The sequence below is a fragment of the Wolffia australiana genome, chromosome 6, assembly GCF_029677425.1.
Source record: "Wolffia australiana isolate 7733 chromosome 6, ASM2967742v1".
NCBI classification, from domain to species: domain Eukaryota; kingdom Viridiplantae; phylum Streptophyta; class Magnoliopsida; order Alismatales; family Araceae; genus Wolffia; species Wolffia australiana.
Window position 1 is genome coordinate 13,072,504 of NC_135840.1, and position 21,730 is coordinate 13,094,233.

General features: G+C 42.0%; 3 protein-coding genes across 4 annotated transcripts; 2 read left to right on the forward strand and 1 right to left on the reverse strand.

Moving 5' to 3' along the window:
• The first annotated feature begins 1,022 nt into the window (after nt 1-1,022).
• On the forward strand, nt 1,023-4,111 carry PHT2;1 (phosphate transporter 2;1). The gene is made up of 3 exons (XM_078576366.1): nt 1,023-1,979; nt 2,670-2,861; nt 3,032-4,111. The coding sequence occupies exons 1-3, from the start codon at nt 1,266-1,268 to the stop codon at nt 3,890-3,892; spliced, it is 1,767 nt and encodes a 588-aa protein (XP_078432492.1). The 5' UTR covers nt 1,023-1,265; the 3' UTR covers nt 3,893-4,111.
• Nucleotides 4,112-5,718: 1,607 nt separating this feature from the next.
• LOC144704120 (transcription termination factor) lies at nt 5,719-11,245 on the reverse strand. Its single transcript, XM_078576368.1, has 2 exons — nt 11,031-11,245; nt 5,719-6,062 (listed from the first exon to the last, which is right to left on the reverse strand). The coding sequence occupies exons 1-2, from the start codon at nt 11,166-11,168 to the stop codon at nt 5,910-5,912; spliced, it is 291 nt and encodes a 96-aa protein (XP_078432494.1). The 5' UTR covers nt 11,169-11,245; the 3' UTR covers nt 5,719-5,909.
• A 3,299-nt stretch (nt 11,246-14,544) lies between these two features.
• On the forward strand, nt 14,545-16,010 carry LOC144704685 (RAF-like serine/threonine-protein kinase PRAF). 2 transcript variants are annotated; one of them, XM_078577192.1, is made up of 3 exons: nt 14,545-14,931; nt 15,023-15,443; nt 15,799-16,010. In XM_078577192.1, exons 1-3 carry the CDS (start codon nt 14,709-14,711, stop codon nt 15,815-15,817), a joined length of 663 nt encoding a protein of 220 aa, XP_078433318.1. In that variant the 5' UTR covers nt 14,545-14,708; the 3' UTR covers nt 15,818-16,010. The 2 variants fall into 2 exon arrangements, with proteins under 2 accessions (XP_078433318.1, XP_078433317.1); XM_078577191.1 differs by lacking the exon at nt 15,799-16,010 and having other exon boundaries at nt 15,023-15,564.
• Nucleotides 16,011-21,730: the final 5,720 nt, after the last annotated feature.

The following is a 21,730-nucleotide window of genomic DNA, read 5'->3' on the forward strand; positions in this document are numbered from 1 at the left end:
AGATCTTTTATGCTTTGACCACCTCAGAGTTTGACTTTCATATTGGAAATAAATAATTAAAACTGTAAAATTGAGTAATCAAATAACAGCTACAACTGACATACGCAATCATTTAGTGAATGTGGTCCATTTGAGAGAAGATTGGTAGGCCCCAAGCCAAATGCCATAAACTTCTGACATTTGGAACTGAATCCACCGTCTCTTCTCTCTTCCCATGATTATAAAACCACTATTTCCTTAGATTTTCTGATAAATCAGAACCCGCTCCCAAAGTCGCCCCTTTCCGATAACTTCATTACCAGAATCTCAAATATTCCTCCAACTCATTCCAAGTTTCAATCTGGCCCCAATTTTCCAACCTCTAACTTTTAGTGTACCTATCACTATTACTCTAGATTTTCTGATAAATCAGAACCCGCTCCCAAAGTCGCCCCTTTCCGTTAACTTCATTACCAGAATCCGAAAATATTCCCCCAACTCATTCCGAGTTTCAATCTGGCACCCGTTTTCCAACCTCTAGCTTTTAGTGTAGATAGATGGCTCTTACTCTAAGCCAATAATGGAAACAACCCCAGTTGAACTCTTCAGCAACTTGGAAGGCTACAACTTAGCATATGCATGGACACAAAGAAAGAGAGAGAGAGAGAGAGAGAGAGAGAGAGGTAGAGAAAGAGGTGGAGAAAAAGAGAGAGAGAGAGAGAGAGAGAGAGAGAGAGAGAGGTAGAGAGAGACAGAGAGATAGAGAAAGAGGTAGAGAGAGAGAAAGAGAGACAGAGGTAGAGAAAGAGAGAGAGAGAGAGAGACAGGTATAGAAAGAGAGAGAAATAGAGAGAGAGAGAGAGGTATAGAGAGAGAGAGAGGTATAGAGAGAGAGAGAAGTATAGAAAGAGAGAGAAATAGAGAGAGAGAGAGAAATAGAGAGAGAGGTATAGAGAGAGAGAGAGAGGGAGAGGGGTCATCTTTGTGGATGAACACCAAGAAGGTGGGGGCCACAAAACCCCTCCCCTCTTCCCTTGTCACCACACGTTTCCAGACCAGGCCCATGGCTTCCTCCCTTCACCTCCACTCCCCCCACAAGAGGCCTCGATGACCCCGCTTTCCTCTTGCTCTCTTCTTCCTCTTCTTCCTCCAGCAATCGACTCTTCCACCCACCTTCCCCTGCCATGGCCAAACCCCCTCCCCCTTAGGCCCTGTCCCCTCCCCCTCCTCCAAACCCCCCTCAAACCCCCTTCCTCTCCCTACCCATCTCCCCTACTCCCCTAAAAATGTATTCTTCCCACTCCTGCCTATCCCTCGCTCGAAGCCCATGTAGAGGAAAACCAGAAATCGACAACTCCGGGGCTCTCCACAGCGGCAGATTTCCCCAGTACCCAAAAACCCGTCTTCCTCTTCCTCCTCTGAAGCTCTCCACCCCCTTGCCTCCCCTTCACCGGCGCCGATTCCCTCTATATCTAGTCTCGGCCACGTTCTCTTCTTCCTTGGCCGGCCCGGAAGGAGAGGGCGATGCCCAGCAAGCCGAATTCAACAAGCATGTCGAAGAAGGCGACTTCGGCGAGCTGCCCGCCATGGCCAAGGCCTTCCACGTGTCGCTCCGCACGGCCTCGGCCATTTGCGTGTGCATGGCCTTCGCGGCCCTCTCATTGCCGCTTGTGATGAAGTCCTTGACCAAGGTAGTGGGATTGAAGATGAGAGCGCTGTCTTATCTCACCCTCTTGCTGGGCTTTTATATGGCCTGGAATATTGGGGCCAACGACGTTGCCAATGCCATGGGCACGTCGGTTGGGTCGGGGGCGCTGACGTTGCGGCAGGCGGTGCTCACCGCGGCCGTGCTCGAGTTCTCCGGCGCGCTTCTGATGGGTACCCATGTTACCAGCACCATGCAGAGTGGAATTCTTGTTGCTAATGTGTTCCAGGGGAAGAGCACGTTGCTCTTTGCCGGCCTCCTCTCGTCTCTCGCCGCCGCCGGCACCTGGCTTCAGGTTGATTCCTCCCTTACACACCCTTTATAATTTCCTTGAATAATTGAGGATCATCTTGGGTTGAATTCTTCTTAGCTTGGAGAAGATGGAGAACATTGATGATTGATTGATCTTGAGGAGTAGTATTTTGGGTCCACAGGTAGGAGTTTGCTTTTGTATTTCAGAGGAGTTCAAGTTTATTTGTGACTCAAGGACTGGGTCCTAGTTAGTGGCAAGAGGAGAAACTTAATCCTGTTTAGTCCATCCTAAATTAGCCCATCGTTGATTTAGGATAGATTTTGTCTCTACTCATATAATTGATCCCCGTAATTAATATAATTGGATAATTTTGTGGGATTAAGTGAAAGCATGTCATCTATGGTGTTACTTGTTTTATTCAGAAGGAAAAATCAAAATCAGCACGTCCCCTTATATCATTTCTCTCTCCGAATTGTACGCCTTATTCTTCGGATCAAATGCTGTGTTTCTATATCCATGCGTCTGGTTGCAGGTTTTTTCGTCTTCTCCACTTGCCACTCAAATTTCGATTTCTGTGTCCAATTTTTTTCTTGACCACCGGTTCACATCAGAGCAATGATGGAAAATTCTGAGGAACAAATTCAAACTGAGGTCTTTGTTTAGAAGTCAAGAAGTAAGAGAGAGAAATGAGTTCAAAATTTTAATTTCTTTGATTCTCGATCATGGGCGCAGGTGGCCTCATTCTATGGGTGGCCGGTGTCGACGACGCACTGCATTGTGGGTGCAATGGTGGGCTTCGGTCTCGTATATGGCGGTGTTAATGCCGTTTTCTGGAGCTCCCTTGCCCGGGTCACCTCCTCCTGGGTCATCTCCCCCTTCATGGGCGCCGCCGTCTCCTTCCTCGTCTACAAGTGCATCCGCAGAGTAAGCCATAACACAGCAAAACCCCATCTTTATTGTATTCTACGAGGATTCAAGCGCCTACCATTGTGCTAAAGGCTATAGCTTTTAACACAGAGATTGGCACTTGAATCTTAACACAGTATTAGAGCGAATTCCCTCCCTCTCATTCGCTTCCTTTGTTGTGGTATCAGTTTGTATACAGCGCGAAGAACCCAGGCCAGGCAGCTGCCGCAGCTGCCCCCATTGTTGTCTTCCTCGGCATCTTCGGCATATCCTTCGCCGCCTTCCCCCTCAGCCAGAACCTCGCCATAGCATCTGCCCAGGCTCTCTCCTTTGCCGCCGCCGGTGCCATCGTCGTCAGCCGCGTCATTCACCGCCAGCTCGGGGCTCTCCTCTCCTCGGAATCAGCCAAACAGGCAGCCAAAGCAGCGCAACACGAAGAAGGAGAAGGAGAGGAAGAAAAGGAAGGTTTAGGCTTAGGCCTGGGGCTTCTGCATGAGATTGCAGGGCCTCGGGGCGCACAGCGGGAGATCGTGTACGGGGTCTTCGGGTACATGCAGGTGCTGTCTGCATGCTTCATGTCGTTCGCGCATGGTGGGAACGACGTGTCGAACGCAATCGGACCGCTGGCGGCAGCGCTGGCGATACTCAGCGGCGGCGCAGCGCCGGGGGCGCAGGTTGCGATCCCGAATGACGTGCTTGCATGGGGAGGGTTTGGCATCGTGGCCGGGCTCATGATGTGGGGCTATCGTGTGATAGCCACGATAGGGAGGAAGATAACGGAGCTGACGCCGACGAGAGGGTTCGCGGCGGAGTTCGCTGCAGCGTCGGTGGTGGTGGTGGCGTCGAAGCTTGGGTTGCCCATCTCTGCCACCCACACCCTCGTCGGTGCAGTCATGGGTGTGGGTTTTGCCAGAGGGCTTAACAGCGTTAGGGCCGAGACAGTGAAGGAGATTGTTGCTTCCTGGCTCGTCACGATCCCTGTTGGTGCCCTGCTCTCGGTCCTCTACACCTTCATTGCCACCAAGCTCCTCGCTTTCATATCTCTCTAGGCATGAGCCCTCTCTCTTGATAATAAAACAAGAGGAGAAGAAGAAGAAGAAGATTGATTTCTTTCTCTGGTGTTGCCACCAGGAACAATTTATTCACTGATCTCTCTCATTGGGAGTTATCTTTGTTTACCGATCGGTAAATGTGTTGTTTTGATGATGGGATAGTGACTGAAAACATGAACTTCAGCTCACAAAGCTGGAGAATTTATATTTTCGGAATGCTTGTTTTATAGTTAAATTGGATTGATAAACCACCAATTCAATCCAAGATTTATGGTATTGAATCAGATAATATAAGAAGTGCCCGTGATGAGTCACATAAGAAACCTCAGCTAGTTCTGATTTTTTCTGGTGTTAGTGTGTTTTTTCTGTACGAATGTATTGTTTATTTGAATTGTATTCACAGTCTCCTTAAAGTGAAATGAAATCCTAAACATTTTTCAATCCTATCCTAAACGGATCAAACAACCAGCTGTGCAAGCCTATGGACTCTCCTGGAAGGGAACAAGGCTGAACTCCACACTGTAAGATTACACAAATCAATGAACAAGCTGAATGCAAGATCTGAAGCTGCAATCTAAGTTATTTTGCATAAAAGCCTCAAATTAAAAACTTTCAAATTGGAGGTTTCTTATTGAAAGCATGGGATCATTAAGTTATGTTATTCATTCCGATGGATATGACTTGTGAAGTTTAATTATTGAACTTATGTGTATGACTTGAAGCATAATGCTTGGAAAGAGATAAGTGTTGATCATGTAGTAAAAATGTGTGCTCTAACGTTTTGTCAGAGCTTAGAAACAATGAATGAGAAAAACTATCTATTGAATAGAAGGGCCAAAAATTAAGTTTAATTGCCTCTACACGAAATTACAAAATTCAATAGGGTCTCCAAATATGAAACTCCGAAGAAAAAACAGCAAAAACTTGAGTTTTATGAATTTTTAAAGAAATCCATCTTTGATACGTGATACATGAATTTGCAGATTCAAGATGGAGTCCTAAACCATAGGACAACCCACATTTTTTTTAACGACATTGACAGTAATGAGTAAATTTAACAAATGATAGTTCTCGAAATACTATATTTTTTAGATAAAATAAATATAAAATAAACATATTGCTTGAATTTCAGTTACAACTTCTAGAATAAGTGCATTTATACACGTGCATAAATATACCACAGTATTATATTGTTCGTACAGGAATATAGTCTTGTCATGAAAACACATATATGTCATTTGACCAGTCATTTATTAATGTTGTATCAATTTTGCTTGTTTTAGGTTGGACGATATATGTCGACCCGCATGGTCAGAGTAGTAATAGGTGGTATGGATTTGGTCTATTAAACAGAGTTGAGAATTCTTAATTATAGTCGAGTGTCCTTAATTAATGTAACTAATTTTTGGATTATAAACATATCCTCAGTTTCTGATACATGAAGAGACCTAGACAAAGTCCTGAAGTGTCAGACCCTTGAATAAAACAAAGTCATCTAATTATAGGGTCATCCCTACAAATAAATGTTCTTCTTCCTCCCCTAATTATGATTAGGGATGGGAAGTTCATCGTCCGTCACTGAACGATTAGTGTTTGTTGATGAACGAACAGGTGAAAATCTATGTTCGCATTCATGTTCATCTCTTTCATGTTTGTTTGCAGACGGACTATAATTACAATAGGATGGGGATGACACGATGACAAGTTGTCATCATCATCCTAGCTGATTAACTCCACTTTGAAGTTATCAAACCTCTCAGATTTCATATTGCAGGATGTATGCAAATGTGTTTGTCTTTGTGCATCATCATCATCAAAGGGGATACCAATCCAAATGCAGATTCATAATTCCATAAATGTGGAGTTTTTCTTTCTTAGGTCTCACCACTATCTGGTATACCACTCTTAATTCTCATAATTCCACCTAAAGACCAATCTCTCTCTACCCCTATTCAACTCTCTCATTCAATTTCTTCAAAAAAATTATCCCTAATTCAATTACCTGTTCTTCTGATCAGGCGGCTTCCTGCTCAAAATCGTCACCGTCAGATTCGTCGATATTGTCGGCATCATCGTCATCGGCCTCAGCATCCAAGTCCTCTTTGTAGTCAAAGGCGGTTTTGCCCACAACAACCAGGTCACTGTTTGCCTTCCTAATCTCATTCAGCTGCATAAAAATGGAGCCTTAAATTTAGCATTTCTGGAGAAAATATATGGTGTAATGGATAAGGAAGTTACCAATGGGTTCTATTATGATTGACTATAGGAAGTAACAAACTTGGAAAAATTTGCGGAGGGCGTGGAAACTGAGAATTAAAGGAAAACCAAGCTTACATCAAAAAGGGATATCATTTAGTTCACTGAAAAATTATTCCGCTGCCATAAATTCTTTGACTACAAGCTCCAGTTTATCTCTCTGAGGGTACCAGAAGATCGCATTTCAACAAGGCAACATAATATCAGATAACTCTCATCTTTCAGAAACACTGCTGAAGCTAAGGGAACTCGATTGAAAAATGGTAAAAATGCAAAAATCTTTCAAGAATTATAATTTTTATACAGCATGTTAGGTTATTTTGCTTAATAGAAACATATGAAAGTTCTGGCGATTTCCCTACCACCCAACCTCATCTATGATATCTTTCTACTCCAATATCACTGATAGGGAACTAAGGAGGACCTACTTGGAAAAGAGAAAGAAAAAGAAACTCTCTCACACCAATCACGGGCCAAGCTCCTTAGGCCCAGCGCAGCAAAGTTAAAGGGAAAGCATCAGGCGCGGGAGAGGGGACGGACGGAAGCCGATCAGTCTTTTGAGGAGGGCGAAGGGGAGATCCTCTCCTTACCCTAGCCGCCAGGCCGATTCGGCCACCCCCTTATCAATCTCTTCTCCGTTCTTTGTTCTCTTCTCTGGGATCTTTGCCGTTGTTTTCTTCCCTGTTTCTTGCTACATTGTCTCTTCTATATAAGACGGGTTTCTTGTTGGACTTACTTGAGTATCTTCTTACGTGGGTTTTTCGGGCTCGACACTGGTCCTACCCGGGAGTCATAACAATAACATCCATGCCACATTCCTTGACAGGTACCACATAGAATCAAAACTCTATTTCTGATTCATCCAAGCAAGCTCCGTAAGCCTCTTGATCGTTTGAAAGCACGGACGAACTATTAGAAGAACCAACGATCGTTTTACAATGGGCCAACGACGAAAGGACGATGACAGTGTAAGGTTTCTGCTATCCCACCCCTGGATGATGCGCTGGTCTGTCAGCCAGGGACGTGTCTTAAGGGGCCACGCGTTTCCTCGGGCTGTTGATATGCTCCCCAGGGGAGTCTTGACGTCTCAATAGAAGAAACAACTCGGAGAACAAATTTCAGAGAAAAAATACAAGAATTTCCAGATTGAGTAAGACGGTTCAACAACAGTAGTTGAGAGACGGGAGAGGCCAATAAGTGGAGATTGATCAGGATAGAGAGATAGAGAGAGAACAATGGGGAGAGGCCAGTCAGATTGATATCACTTCCTCTGAGCAGGAGAATCTCCAGTCCGCCCTAAGTTGCTGCAGCAACCACTTTCCAAGAATCCCTATACTTAGATGGTCTCTTGAGGAGTCCCCGTCCCTTCGCCTCATGCGTTCCCAAGAGATGAGCCTTTTTCTTCCTTTTTTCCGGGTAGATCTGATGGAGTTCTGTATCAGGATGCAGCCTGGAATATTGATAAGAACCCGAGAGTTCTTTTTGGGGAGATAGGGATAATTGAGGGAGACCTGTGGTAAGATCGTTGCCAGGAACTCACAAAGGAGAAGGTTAGAAAGTAGGGATGGTCCAATATGGACGTTGGGCACTTGTGAGATTGTTGTGCGGTGCAGTTAAAATTTTTGAACTGCCATTTGCCCAGCCTGCGGCAAATGGTGGTGTCAATAAGTTTTTTACAAAAAAATTGCGAATTAACTCATGTGGGTGATTGGTCAACTGGGTCACTCTATACGTCAAGGTTGCGAGTTCAAAACATGTCTTAACCCATAGTGAACTTTTTAATCATCAGTGGGCCCTCCCACTGGCCACCCAGGCCTGAATATAACACAGCGACATGGTAGTTTTAGGCAGTGGGCGGCTCGGATTTCCATCCAACAACATGGTAGTTTTAGGGGCAATCAAAATTCGCTGACTTGGGGAGAATTTCTGCACCTCACGGCCAGACCATCCTTATCAGAAAGTTCATCGGCAGAGGAAAAGGATGACATGATGGACATCAGGCGGAACAAACTTTCAGTTACTTCTTTATTGCCCTCCCCAAGGGATTTCTTCAACCCCTGAAGAGAAACAGCCGACAAGCATACCGGAACATTCTGAACCTCTGGGCTGTATCTCGTAAGTGTGACTCTCACTCTCTGTCTCTCTGTTCCCTTCTCGGCTGTTCCTCAACCCCCTTCATTGGGCAGATGATCTTCACTGCAACGACAGAGGCTTCCTCTACCACCTGGAGGTGCTGATCTTTCCAAGCTTCCTCCCTCTCCCATCTCATGATCTTTTTCTGCTTCCCTCTCATTTTCTCTTAGCTGTGGGACAATCACACAGTTCCTTTGAGAATAATTATCTGGTTGTTTACAAGGTTGTTGATAGACCCCAGAACAGGATCTCGTCGAATGATACCTACAACTTCCATTCTGAGCATTGTCCTGATACATTCTTTTTAAGAACGTGTTGCAGGAGGCTCAAGAGGAAGGCAACCACTTAAACACATGCAGATAAACTTGCATAAGTGGGCGAACATATAAAGAAAACTCGAGTGAGAAAGGAATGCATGTCTTATCTTTTTCAAGGAGTTTTCAGAGTCTGTCTAGCATGACCGAGCGACCGTAGTAGGGGGAACAGCAGCAGCCAGAAGGGATATCTCTTGAGGGAGATCTCATTTCTATCTTTTGTTATCCACAAGCTACATTACAATTCTACTCGATATTCCAAGATCAGATTGCTTGGTTTTTTTCCCAAGATCTAAATTCCATTAGATATTGATGCCATTAAGAAGTATCAGGTCCTAACCGATCTGTTCAGATAGAACAACTATGATTAATATGCTTAATCCCTGGGACCTCATGAGGAGATGAATACAATTAAAAATGATATATAGTTATAAAAAAGGGAAATTTTAAGAAAGGAAAAACCAAAAATTTAATAAAACAATATGATAGAAAAAATATGATGGTGGATGACTATTGATGAACTTCTAAATGATTTTCACAGGATCATGAGTGTTCACAAAATTGGATTTGAATCTGACAATCACCGGATAAGCTTGATGTGGGTGCAAATAAGAAAAACAGCATTCACGACGCATGAAGAGCCATATGAACTCCTAATGATGCGCTTTGGTTTTCCTAAGGCCTTTGTCACTTCTCAAGTGCTGATACTAACAGCTATCTGATAGAAAATTGTGTGCAATAGTCTTCTCTGAATAATATTTCCAGAGTGACAGTTCCCCAAAATCAATAAACATGTATCAATAAATCCAGATACTCTTCTGACGAATGGTAGATCCGAGCCGGAGAAGCCTTGGATGCGGAATAGGGAACAAGTGAAGAATAGTCTTCTCTCGAAATAGATTGAGAGAAGGTTGAGCAATCATCTCCCCCTCTGGTTGCAGGTGCCTCCTGCTCCCAGCCTTAAGCTGTAGCTGCCACTTCAGGTAACTGATTCTTGAAAAAAAAGAGCTCACGTCTCCTCTTTTCCCATTTACGGGGGAACTTACACATGGAAACACAGTCTCACAGAGCCGCCATGAGACTGTGTTCCCATTTGTGAGTTCCCCCGTAAGGCCTGATATATCGGGCTCCCTTCTTGGAGTGTTGGCGATACACTTTTGAAAAAAGAACGTATCAAGCGCTCACGATCCAACTATTTTGTCCTTTCTTCTGGAAGTTTGTATTACTATTTTTTTGATGATGTCCTGATCTATGCTCTGGACAGATATTCACATCGGGCGTGTTTTCTACATGAATCAATTACAATTCAACTTCAACAAATGCACCTTTTCTCAGTCAAATATTTTCACTTTCTCAGACATATAAGGTCAGCTGTTGGGTTGGAGGAGGATCTCAGCGAATTTGAAGCCATGGAATTGCAGTCATATTCCAAATCAATGAAGGAGATGAGAGGGTTCCTGAGTCTCATAAACTATTATGCGCATCGGAGTAAAAAAAGTAAGTTGAGCACCGATTGAGACAATAGCGGGATTCCCAAGTCCACCTTATAGAGCACACTGATCCGGATATGGAGGATTTGTGCAATGATAAGAAAACTGAGCACTCAAAGGACAATAAAATGGCGTCTTCAAGAAGCATAGGATATTACCTCGCTCGTGTCCTTGAGGTAGTATCATAGAGATATTTGAGTTAATTTATATATATTCTTTCATTTTGTGCTACATCTAACTAGAAAATAAATATTTTCACTTCACAGCAATAAGACCAAAAAGACCAACACTCGATGACCAGTATACCACCAATTTTACCTCCATGAAGGTGGAGACAGCTTAACAATGCATATGAAAATCTAAAACAAAATGTAAGATAACTGAAAACAGCGGGAAGTATGGTGTGAAAGTAGAATTTTTAACGCACGAAGAATACTATAAACACTGTTTTCAGTTACTAATTTTTTCTTCAATTGGAAAGTAACTACCCAATGTTCAAGATAAAGAGACGCTTCGAAAAATTTTAGGTCATAGCATGGTACAAGAATAACTGTGGAGGTGTTCGAAGTTAAAGACAAGGATCTACATGATCTTGGGCGAACGAAATTACACAGAATGACCCAAATAGGACAAGGAAATAGAATCGTCGAAATCTCCCTGTTCCCAGGAAAACATAGCAAATTTTGAGAGAAGATTCGGCAACCCTCGGCCTAACTGACAGGAAATGGCAATATCCCACAACATCATCATTCAAGCATTACAGTGAAATACACAAGAAATAACGTATTATAAAGAAGAAAAGAGGGGTCCTACAGATTGACCTAACCCCGACAACAGTTATCAAGCATCATTACGAAAAAGATAGAGGACCAAGGGATGATGTATTAGAAAAGCAAACAATCAAGGGTAAACAGACGAGAAAGAAGAAAATAAAGATTATACCCTGTCTTCCAACTCGGATTCCTCCATTGCCAGGAGGATCTCATCGTTTTGAGCGCTCGACCAAACCGGGAGAAGCACCGAGGACGGGATCAGTGGCGGCGTCGGGTACTGCCCCATGAACACCGGGAACTGGAGCATCGCTGAAGCAGCTCTGCAGATCGAAGATTCTCGACTCGATACAGATGATCAGAACTGAAAATGAAGCGAATGATGGGTGAGCAGTTCGTCTATAATAATTGTTACTAAACTTTACCACTTGTAAAAAATTAAGTGAAAATGAAAGGGAATGATTAAACGTTAGTTATGTCTGTTTGAAATTAACATCATTTATAATTATTGTTGATAAACTTTAATGCTTCTACGATTTTAAGTGAAAATGAAAGGGATCGTGAAGATGAAAACTTTATCATTTCTCAAATTTGAAGTGAAAAAGAAGTGGGATTTGAGAGGCCAGCTCTCGTTTATTTGAGATTAACAGCTTTTCTAATTATTGTTGATAAACTTTGTCACTGCTATAAATTTAAGTGAGAATGAAGGGGATGAAGAGAGGGCAGTTTACTTATATTTGAGATTAACATCATTTCTTAATTGTTGTTTAAATTTTTTTATCATTTCTCAAAATTGATATGAAAATGAAGTATTTAATGAGAGGCCAGCTCGTGTATATTTCAGATTAACGGCATTTCTTACTATTGTTGATAAACTTTGTCGCTTATATAAATTTAAGTGAAAATGAAGGGGATGAAGGGAGGACAGTTTATTTCCTATTTGAGATTAACATCATTTCTTAATTGTTGTTAAAAAACTTGTATCATTTCTCAAAAGTGATATGAAAATGAAGTGGATAATGAAAGGCCAGTTTGTGTATATTTACTGATTAACAGCATTTCTAACTATTGTTGATAAACTTTTTCACTTCTATATATTTAAGTGAAAAATGAAGAGGACGAAGAGAGGGCAGTTTATTTCTATTTGAGACTAAAACCATTTCTTAATTGTTGTTCAAAAACCTTTATCGTTTCTCAAAATTAATATGAAAATGTAGTGGATAATGTGAGGCCAGTTTGTGTATATTTCAGATTAATAGCAATTCTTAACTATTGTTGATAAACATTGTCACTTCAATAAATTTAAGTGAAAATGAAGGGGATGAAGGGAGGGCAGTTTATTTCCTGTTTGAGATTAACATCATTTCTTAATTGTTGTTAAAAAACTTTTATCATTTCTCAAAATTTATATGAAAATGAATTAGATGATCAGAAGCCAGTTTGTTTATATTTCAGATTAACATAGTTTCTAACTGTTGTTGATAAACTTTGTCACTTAAGAGTATTCACGATGCTCAAACCAAAACGACATTGTATTATAGAATTACAAACTTTACACACTTTCTTATTGAATCGAACATGAATTCAAACGTCAAGTCAAACCTTCAAAAGTGTATTCCAAGTTATTGACCAACCACAGCTCAAGGGCTTGACCAATATTCATTTTCAATAAAAAACGACACTATTAAATAAACATCATTCTGGTCAAGTTCAATATGAAGTACCAGTAATGATGGTCAAAAGGGAGCACCGATCCAATTTGGGTAGATAATATTTTGATTAAAAGCAACTTTTTCACATTTAGCATTAATTCATTCCAATACCACGATCAAGAAGTTTGTAAATATTCGCACAAAGGTCTAATTAACCAACGGTGCATGTTTCGGGATAAATGTAAATTAGGCGTGTCCATAGTATGTACTCCTAAATAATTGAACATTACTTAGACGTGTCTTGATCTAGTATCCCAATTACATAGCTGCACTCTTCAATACATATTATGAGATACCTATTAATAGAATAAATAGTTTGGAATTTCATAATTTAACTTTGTTTCTAATAAATATACTAATATAAAGGGTAATGACGATCAAGCAAGAGAAAGAGCAGACAGTCAAAGTAAAACTCTGAGGGTTCTTCGAGGAAGCTCAGACGGTCAACGGGCGACTAATTCTCCCATTCTCTGGGAAGACTAGTCAAAGTCAACGCACGCGTTTAGAAGACGCCGCCCTGCGCCGACTTCTCCCGGAGCGTCAGAGGATATTCCGACACGTGTCCAGACACGTGTCGCTTAACACCGTTTCATAACGGCGACCCGTTAAGCCACGTGGCCGTCGCTGTTGTGTACCCATTATCGGGCAGCAAGGATAACTACTCCCTCCGTTATCCTATCAGCAGTCTGGCCCACACCAGATCGACGGCCGAGATTCAATCTTCTTTCCAACGGGACGAGATATTTGGGCTCCGGATAAATCCCAAATTTTGTGCCCGCGGGTCATTGTAACTGGGACGGAATGTGGGTCCCACAATGAAACTGATTATTGATAAAAGAGGGAAAATAAATTTGCAAGAGGTTTCGTGAAATATCTGTCGTCGATAGAGCGACAGTTATTGTGATAAAAATTAATTTATAATTCGTGAACGAAGAAAATCCAACGAAGCCCCTCGCCAGCACGTCTCTTGACCGGCTATAACTGTCAACCCGTTCAAACGAACTAACCTCTTTCTCTCTCTAGACTTTCTCATCTTTTTTTTTTCTCTCTCTATCTCATCTCTCTAGAATTCAGTGGAGGAAACAGGAAGACCGACTCTCGCTCTATCTCCTCGGGCCAAACGATATACCAAACGAAAGAACCCAATTCTCTCCCAAGATTCTCTCTCTATCTCCTCCCCAGACGTGTGGTAACTGGTTTCCCTCTCCAAACACTAAATCCCACTTTCTCTCTCTAGAATTCAGAGTTTTTCTTTCTATCTCCTCTCTCTATGACCTGCTCTGATGGTGTATCTGTACATAGATTTGGATGATTTATTTGGGCTAGGTGATAAGTCATGTGTCATGTGTACATAAATTTGCCGCTCAGCTGCAACTGTTTAGAGAGAGAAAGGCCGAGGAGATAGAGAGAGAAAGAGAAGGGATAAGGCTGGGATAGAGGTGCTCTGCACCTTACAATAAACGGCGAGGCAGGGAACACAAGAAGAAGAGAGAGAAAGAGACAGTCACGGGTCCACGTAACTCGTGGACGCAGCCCGAGTACGTTTCGCGCCACACGAAGGCCGTGCGCTGATCCCGAATATCCCTTCCCGATAAAACGATTAATCCTTTTTCCGTGGTTATTTTTTATTTCCCCTTTTAAACGGAATTCGTCGTGGGGGGCGGCAGCCGCCGGAGAAACGAGTGACATCGGGGCATGGTGACATCATCACCGAGTGCCACGCGTCGAGCTCTGGCGCGCCGAGTCAGCTTTCGAGTCTGAGTCAGATCGGAAATTATTGACCGCACCGACTTTACACAGAGGACCGTTACGTTTCCGTCCGGCGGTTCTGACGGCGTTAAGATTAACCCCGGCCGGTTAATAGCGCGCGCAAACGGCACCGTAACAGCAATTGACGGCGCAGTTCCCGCGCTTTTACCCTCGCCGGCCGGCTATAAATACTTCCGCAGGGGTCCCCAGAGATGTCTTAAGAGCGGCGTCTTCGAGAAACTTCTTCTTCTTCTTCTTCGTCTTCTTCCTCCACTTCTGTCTTGCACAAATCTTCGGAAATTCCGGTTGTAGTTTCTCCACTTCGGTCTTGTACAAATCTTTGGAAATTCCTGTTGTAGAAATCTCTGGAGCAGTCGTCTTCTCCGATCATGGCGGTGGGATCGCCATCGACGTCGTCCTCGGCGTCGTCCTTGTCTTCCATGGCGTCGTTGGGCGCCATGTCGGATGACGCCGGAAGCGTGAAGTTCTCCGTGGTGAAGTTTCTCTGCAGCTATGGCGGCAAGATCCTCCCTCGGTATCCCGATGGAAAGCTCCGCTACGTCGGCGGAGATACTCGCGTTCTCGCCGTCGATCGATCCGTTACCTTCTCCGGTTCGTCGTCTCTCGATGTCTCACCAGTTTGTTTGATTCGTAATTGCGTATTTCATCCCTAATTCGATCTCGGCGAATTTGGTGTACTCAGAGCTGACGAAGAAGATGGCGGAGATCTGCGGCTGGGGAGTGCCAGTGAGTGTTCGGTGCCAGCATCCGACGGAGGATCTCGACGCGCTCGTTTCCGTCACCTCCGACGAGGATCTAGCCAATCTGCTGGAGGAGTACGACGTAGCAGGGCGGAGCCGTGACTCTCAGCACAAGATCAAGGCCTTCCTCTCCCCGCAAAATCCCTATCCCATGGCCAAGAGGGGGAAGAGCAGCCCGTCGCACTCTCCAACGGCCCCCCGTCCCGTCCACATCTTCGCCCCGCCGTCATCCTACCCGAGGCTCCCCGTCCGGCCCCCGGCGGCCGTCTGCTACGGCCACCGGCTCCACTACCCGCAGGACGTCCACCATCGCGTCATCCACGGCCCGTCCAGCGGCGGCCCCGGCGCGTCATCCGCGTACAGGTACCACCACCACCAGCAGCACCCCCATCTGATTCACCTTGGGGAACACTGGCAGTAACCCCCCTCTCCTTCCTTCCTCGATCAATCTGCAGAGGATAAGGCTAGTTCATCGCTTGTTTAATCCGGCTCCTGTACATCCCTCTTCAATGAAAATCGTGGCCAACACCAACATCAGAAACTTTGTACCACTCATAAATCTGCCCAGGAAAACTAAAATTTAGATCAGTCCATCTTCGTCCCGCGTTTGCCCCTTCAGAACAATCCCGTGCCTTCTCTAGTTTTCGTCTCGGCCACGTTCTTCCGTCGTAGAACCTCAATTGACGTGTTCTCTCTGGTTTTTTTTTGTTATGTACAGGCGGGTGATCTTGTCGTAGGCGAAGAACGTCGTCCGTCTTTGGAGAAAACGGAGGCTTTTTTCTCTATCTCTGTTCTCTCCGTGAATGGCAGAAATTTTGTGATTTTTTGTGATATTCTTGATTTTTTTCGTATAGTTACGGATGTGATGGAGGATTGTCTCCGGTCGCATTTTTGTAAAATAGAAATTATTCATGGAATTTTTTGTAGAGATGAGTTGCTGTCAAGTTTCCGCGTTATCCTTTTTTTGCCATATAAAATTAGACAAGTTGAGGATAGGCTGAGTGCGACGGGATGTTTTTACTCGATATTATTGATATTGTTTTTCGGCTGCCTGAAAAAAAGACAAGTTTGGCGGTTTATTTAGTCCAGAAAGCAACGGGGTGGTTTTTTTGTAACATTCTTGGGATTTTGGCTCGGGCCGTATTATTTTTCTGAATTTAATGTCAAGTTGGTCTCTCATTTATGTTGAAATGATGGCATGTCCATTTCAAACTTTATTGATTGGCTACTTGTTGATTTGTCTCCTTTTGTACACCTCATATAATCTCTAATTTGCACTTATCAGCTCAATTTTGTTCCCTCATATCCTATGGTTGCGGGTGACTTGCTGATTTTAGGCTTAGAGAACTAAAGCTGTTATTGATAGAGATTTGGTTGACTGATGGGTCAATAATGCCTCTCGCAATCGTCTTAGAAGATGTGATTGTAAAAGTAAAAAAGCTGTGTATTCCAATCAATTTCACAGTGTTTAACTTACCTCTTTTGTACTAGGGATGATATTTCTAGCCACAACTAAGATTTCAATGATAGAAAAAATGGTTAGGAGATAATTATAATGTTTTCCTACATCCGCATCAAGCACAAACAATTATCATCTCCTTGATAATAAGCGAGGAGCAATAAAATGGTTGTTTGATGCGCTTAGGGCACAAAATAGGCCCTAGGTGGTTTTTCACTAACTCATAGATATTAAGTCCATCTTGCAGACAGTTAAAAAAATTGTGAGAGAAGCTTTGGAGGAGATTGAGTTTGATGTTGTTAAGAGTGGGGATTATCTATCCCATTTAGTATGACCTTTGGGTTTATCCTCTTTCTTGCGGTGTCTAGCAGAGTATGCGTCTCAATTGCTAAAACGAAAAAGGGGGAAGAAATTCAACGAATAATTAAATAAATGGGGAAATTTTGTATTAATTACAACATGTTGGTTTATAGGAAATGACTTGTAGTGCCCCCTCCTAGTGGGACTCTTAGCCTGCATAAATGGGCCATGGACAATGACTGTGCACAGTCGTAAGATGCGAAACATCAAGATATATAAGTTTTCCAAATAACTGTTGATAACGATTAGCGTCTTCAAGAAGCGGTGAGTCATCTTCCCAAAATCTTGTCTGAGCTTCCATTTCGAATGTTTTAAGTTTGCATCCTAGGAGTTCAAGATTATATTTCCACTAGATAGAGCTAACTTGCCTAGTTGTTCACAAAAATATATACCGAGGATGCACATCATTGTTCACAAATGGCGTGTGACAACATATTGTCGAAGATGGGCCTTAGTAAAAGAGATGCATGCATCGTCACTATTTGTAACAAAAATATTAAAAACATACACTAGGAGAACGATCATGACCTATCATGTTGTATTGATCATCACCATGTTGGGTTTTAGGGCCTTATTTTTATAAAACAAAAACAATTTTCACTATGAAAGACTTACAATAAAATCAAAACAATATTCATAAACCCATTTATCATAACACATGAGCTCATCTTATATTCAAAATTCATAGATCCTAGAGTGAGACATGTTAAGCTACTAAAAATGTGCGTCCTCTAGATGTATTCACGCGATCCCTAGCAAGTCAAATCTCCTCCCTCACCTTAATGAGCCATGTGATGGATATTATGTGGCTGTCAAGTCAATCACACTACCATGTTTATTTAAGTTCATTTAATGAAATATTTATGTTCATTATTATTCTAGCGTGGTGTTTATAATGAAGCCCATGAATACATGCAATGAATTGGTGAATAATGATGAGATCATGATACATCGATCACTAGTCTTTAAACATGTAATCTAAATATTCCTATTTGATGGATAGTCGAGACAATCATCAAATTATCTGGATATAATAGCACTAGTTGATCCTACTTGTACGATACATTTGATCCTGTAGCTATTAATGTGGTGACACTAAGGATGGATATTGGGTGCTCTTTGGAGAAAGAGTTCACTGAATTGATCCGTACGAATCCCTGAATGGTATTACACCTAAACGTCAATCAGGTTGATTCAAGTCACGGTTGTATAATGATCCATTGACTTGAGACACAAAGAACATCTCGCGAGCGGACAACTACGTTTTGACTATGACTTACGAGCCTCTAATCATGGGATTCAAATTAAGATATAGATCGGATGTAGTGAGAAGCTTAAATAGACGATTGAGTGGTCAAAGATAGGATCATCCGTCCTTGGTACAAGAGGAGATTGACTCAAGGAAGACGATGCAGAAAAATCCCTGGCCAAGTAGTGAGGATATTGGAGAAGGCATTCTCCAATGATCCCCATTAAGCATTAGTACTAATCGAATGACAGATTAGGATTTGACGATAAACCATACCCTAAGTCGTTTGAGAGTCTCGCGCGGATGATGGATTATACATATACAATAACCAATGACAGTAAAGGTTCCACGAGAGAGCTCGAGACTACTCGGTATCTTATAGAGCACAAGGTGTAGCTTGGCACCCCACGGGTTGGAAACTTAACCTATTGATTAGATTAAATCGATCCTTATTTAATTAATCTATATGTTGCTATATTTAATTAATAACTTTGGTCAATAAATGTTATTGAGCCATTAAAGTCATTAACTAGAACGATACGTAGACCTAGAGGGTCACACGCACAAGGTCATAAGGGCATTGGTGGATATATTTTTATTTGGAGGGTTTTTGAGAAAAACCTTAAGTAAACTACAAAGAGGGAAAGGGGTCTCATTTTAAGCACCCATAAAATCCAGATTTGAGAGCCCCCTCCTTTCTTCATTCTCAACATCAACCAAGGAGAGAGTCTCCAAGGAGAGTTGAAGAAAAAAACGTGGAGATCCAAACGCTGAGTGATCGCATGGATAATTCTAGAGGCCGGACGCGGCTTGCGAAAATATACCACTAACACGGCACCTCCGATGGCATGGCAACACCTGCCGATGTAGCAGTTGCCTACTTATTTGGCCCTAATGACAACGTAGCCTGCCTAATGACATGCCCGTCCAAAGGAGTAATGATGTAGCCCATTCTCAACTGATGTAGCTTCTCTGTTGGCTTAGCTTTAGATGGCGAGGTGCTGCTGCTGATTTGTTACTGTTGTTGTGCTGGTGCTGTTATTGACGCGACATCACTCCTGCCCTGCTAGGACATGGGGCTATGCATTTCACATGATGCTGCCCCCTGATTTAGAGATATGTGGTGCCCCCTCCATGGTCATTACAAAATGAATACTTAGTCATAAAAATTTAATAAATATATAATTATTGACTTTGAAAGTTTATATCTCCACAAATATAACGTCAAAAAATTCAAGAAAAAGATTTCAGAATCAGATAATCAATTTCTTTAGGAATACGATGTTGAAAAATTCCTTTTAAATACCATAAAACCCTCAACAACCCGAATATCACTCTAAATTTTAATTATTTTAAGCTTGATAACACATTTATAATTATTATAATGCACATAAATATGTATTTCATAGAGGTAACACGATAATTTGGGTGTCTCAGTAGGCAGATCTCCTACATGCGCAGAGCCAATTTTTGAGGGTGTGCAAAGTGTCGTTGTCGATGCCGTGTGAGAGAGGTATGACAAAGAGGAAAAGGATCAAAAAGACGGACGAGGATAGAAAAGTCACGAGGTAGAGAGGGAGACGCCCATCAAAGTTGGGGAGGAAGAAAAAAGGTGGTCATCTCGTGAAAGGTGACATAAAAAGGTCATGGGGAAATGACTATAAATAATATGCACCTGATAACCATTTTTAGGGGGCAAATAGCTGACAAAAGACACACGAAAGCAAGAAGAGAAAGTTTGGATAGAGAAGGGTAATAGTATGAACAAATGGGTGCATTCAACATCAAGAGAAGGTATGGGAAATAGTTGATGACAAATAAGTAGATGATGAAGGGGAATGGTACAACTGAGGGGAGTGGTATGGCAGCAACAATGAAGATAGGTTGGAGTCGTTAGGGTATTTGGCAAGAGATAACGAGAAGCATTCATCTGAATGAGAAGGGTGCAAGTGATGTCAAGCAAATGGTGATATTTGTGTTCAATGACTTTGTTTTGCTGAGAGGTACTATGACACATGTTCTATGGACAATGCCATGATCATAATAAAACAATGAAGATCATCTTGAACAAGCTCAAGACCATTGTCCATGAGAAGCAATTGGGGGTGGTGGCATGTATGGACAAGTTCCCATTTTGGGGGTGGCAGAATGTTTAGACAAGTTCCCATGTTTTAGAATGAGTATAAAAAGTTAAAGATGATTGTCTGCGGTCCTTCTTGTCCATGGACAATGGTGAAAGTTAAAGTTAAAGTTAAAGTTAAAGAGTTTGAAATAAATCATTGAATACAATATTCATAAAGCACATACCATTTAAACAAAACCTTACCTTTAAAGGTAAATTGTAAATATTTATTCAGCAAACGACTTATATTTGTTTCATCACAACATAAATAACAAAAAAATATTACCCTATTTTATTACATTCTCAAAACCTAAGGTGGATCTGACTAAACTCAAGGCCATGCATATCGCAGACATAAAAAAATCCCAAACAATTTCATCTTATTTCTATGCAAAGACTGTTTCACAATAACTTAGCTGGATTTATTGAGCCATGTGGGGGTACATAGTATCATCCCCATGAAGCTAGATTATATATCATATAACTCTGGATATAATATATTTTGCTATTTAAATGGTCACTTTCCCTTAGAATCACTATTCTCATTCATGGGACAATTTTTGTTGATGTGTTCATTTAAGGATCAATTCATTGTACAAAAAATAGCAATCATTTAAATTATAATTCATGCAACTTTGTCGCAGGCCGAACACATATCTTACACGTGGCTTTTGGTGAAAAAAAGGATTACCAATTGCGAGCAGTACGAAAATAGAGACAACCTGTTGTATGAAGTATATCTCATAGAACCTTACTTTTTTAATGTCAATTTGATAGTCCTAGAAGGTCTTATAATGTCCAGGAAAATGGAAGTACTTGAAAAATGGCAAATAGATATTCTTGATAGAAAAGCACAATATTACATTTACTCTAAAGTATGTAAATAATGGCGCGACAAAAATTAGACAAAAATACGAATTCGCCAACATGACAGATAATACACAAATATATCAATCTATATCATAGAATGTGCCAATAGTTGGTACTCAAAATCATTGATCAAGCGTTTCTGATACCTTATGTAGAAGGTTAGAAAAAACTATCCAAATGACACATGGGCCTAGGGATTGTCCAACCGATAAAAGCTCTCCAATTACCCTCTTGCCCTCGTTGATACTTTCTAACCGCTGCACAATGATGGTTGAACTAAATTTTTAAACAACCTTTCTAAGTTGGATATCGAAATCCGGTAACCACGTCTGATAGCCGATATCGTCATCCTCCCCAAGAGATGGAGGCGGATGACGACATCAAGACTGGTACCGATACCGGATATCAGTGCTGTAGTAATCGATATCAGATATCCGGTTATTGGGAAAAATTGATACCGAAAATTTGATTTTCGGTATGCAGTAAAGCATCGGTCCTGATACCGTCATCTGATACCGGTATCGGGACGGGCGGACACTACGTTGATCCTTTCTAACTGCTGCATAATGATGGTCAAATTAAAATTTTGA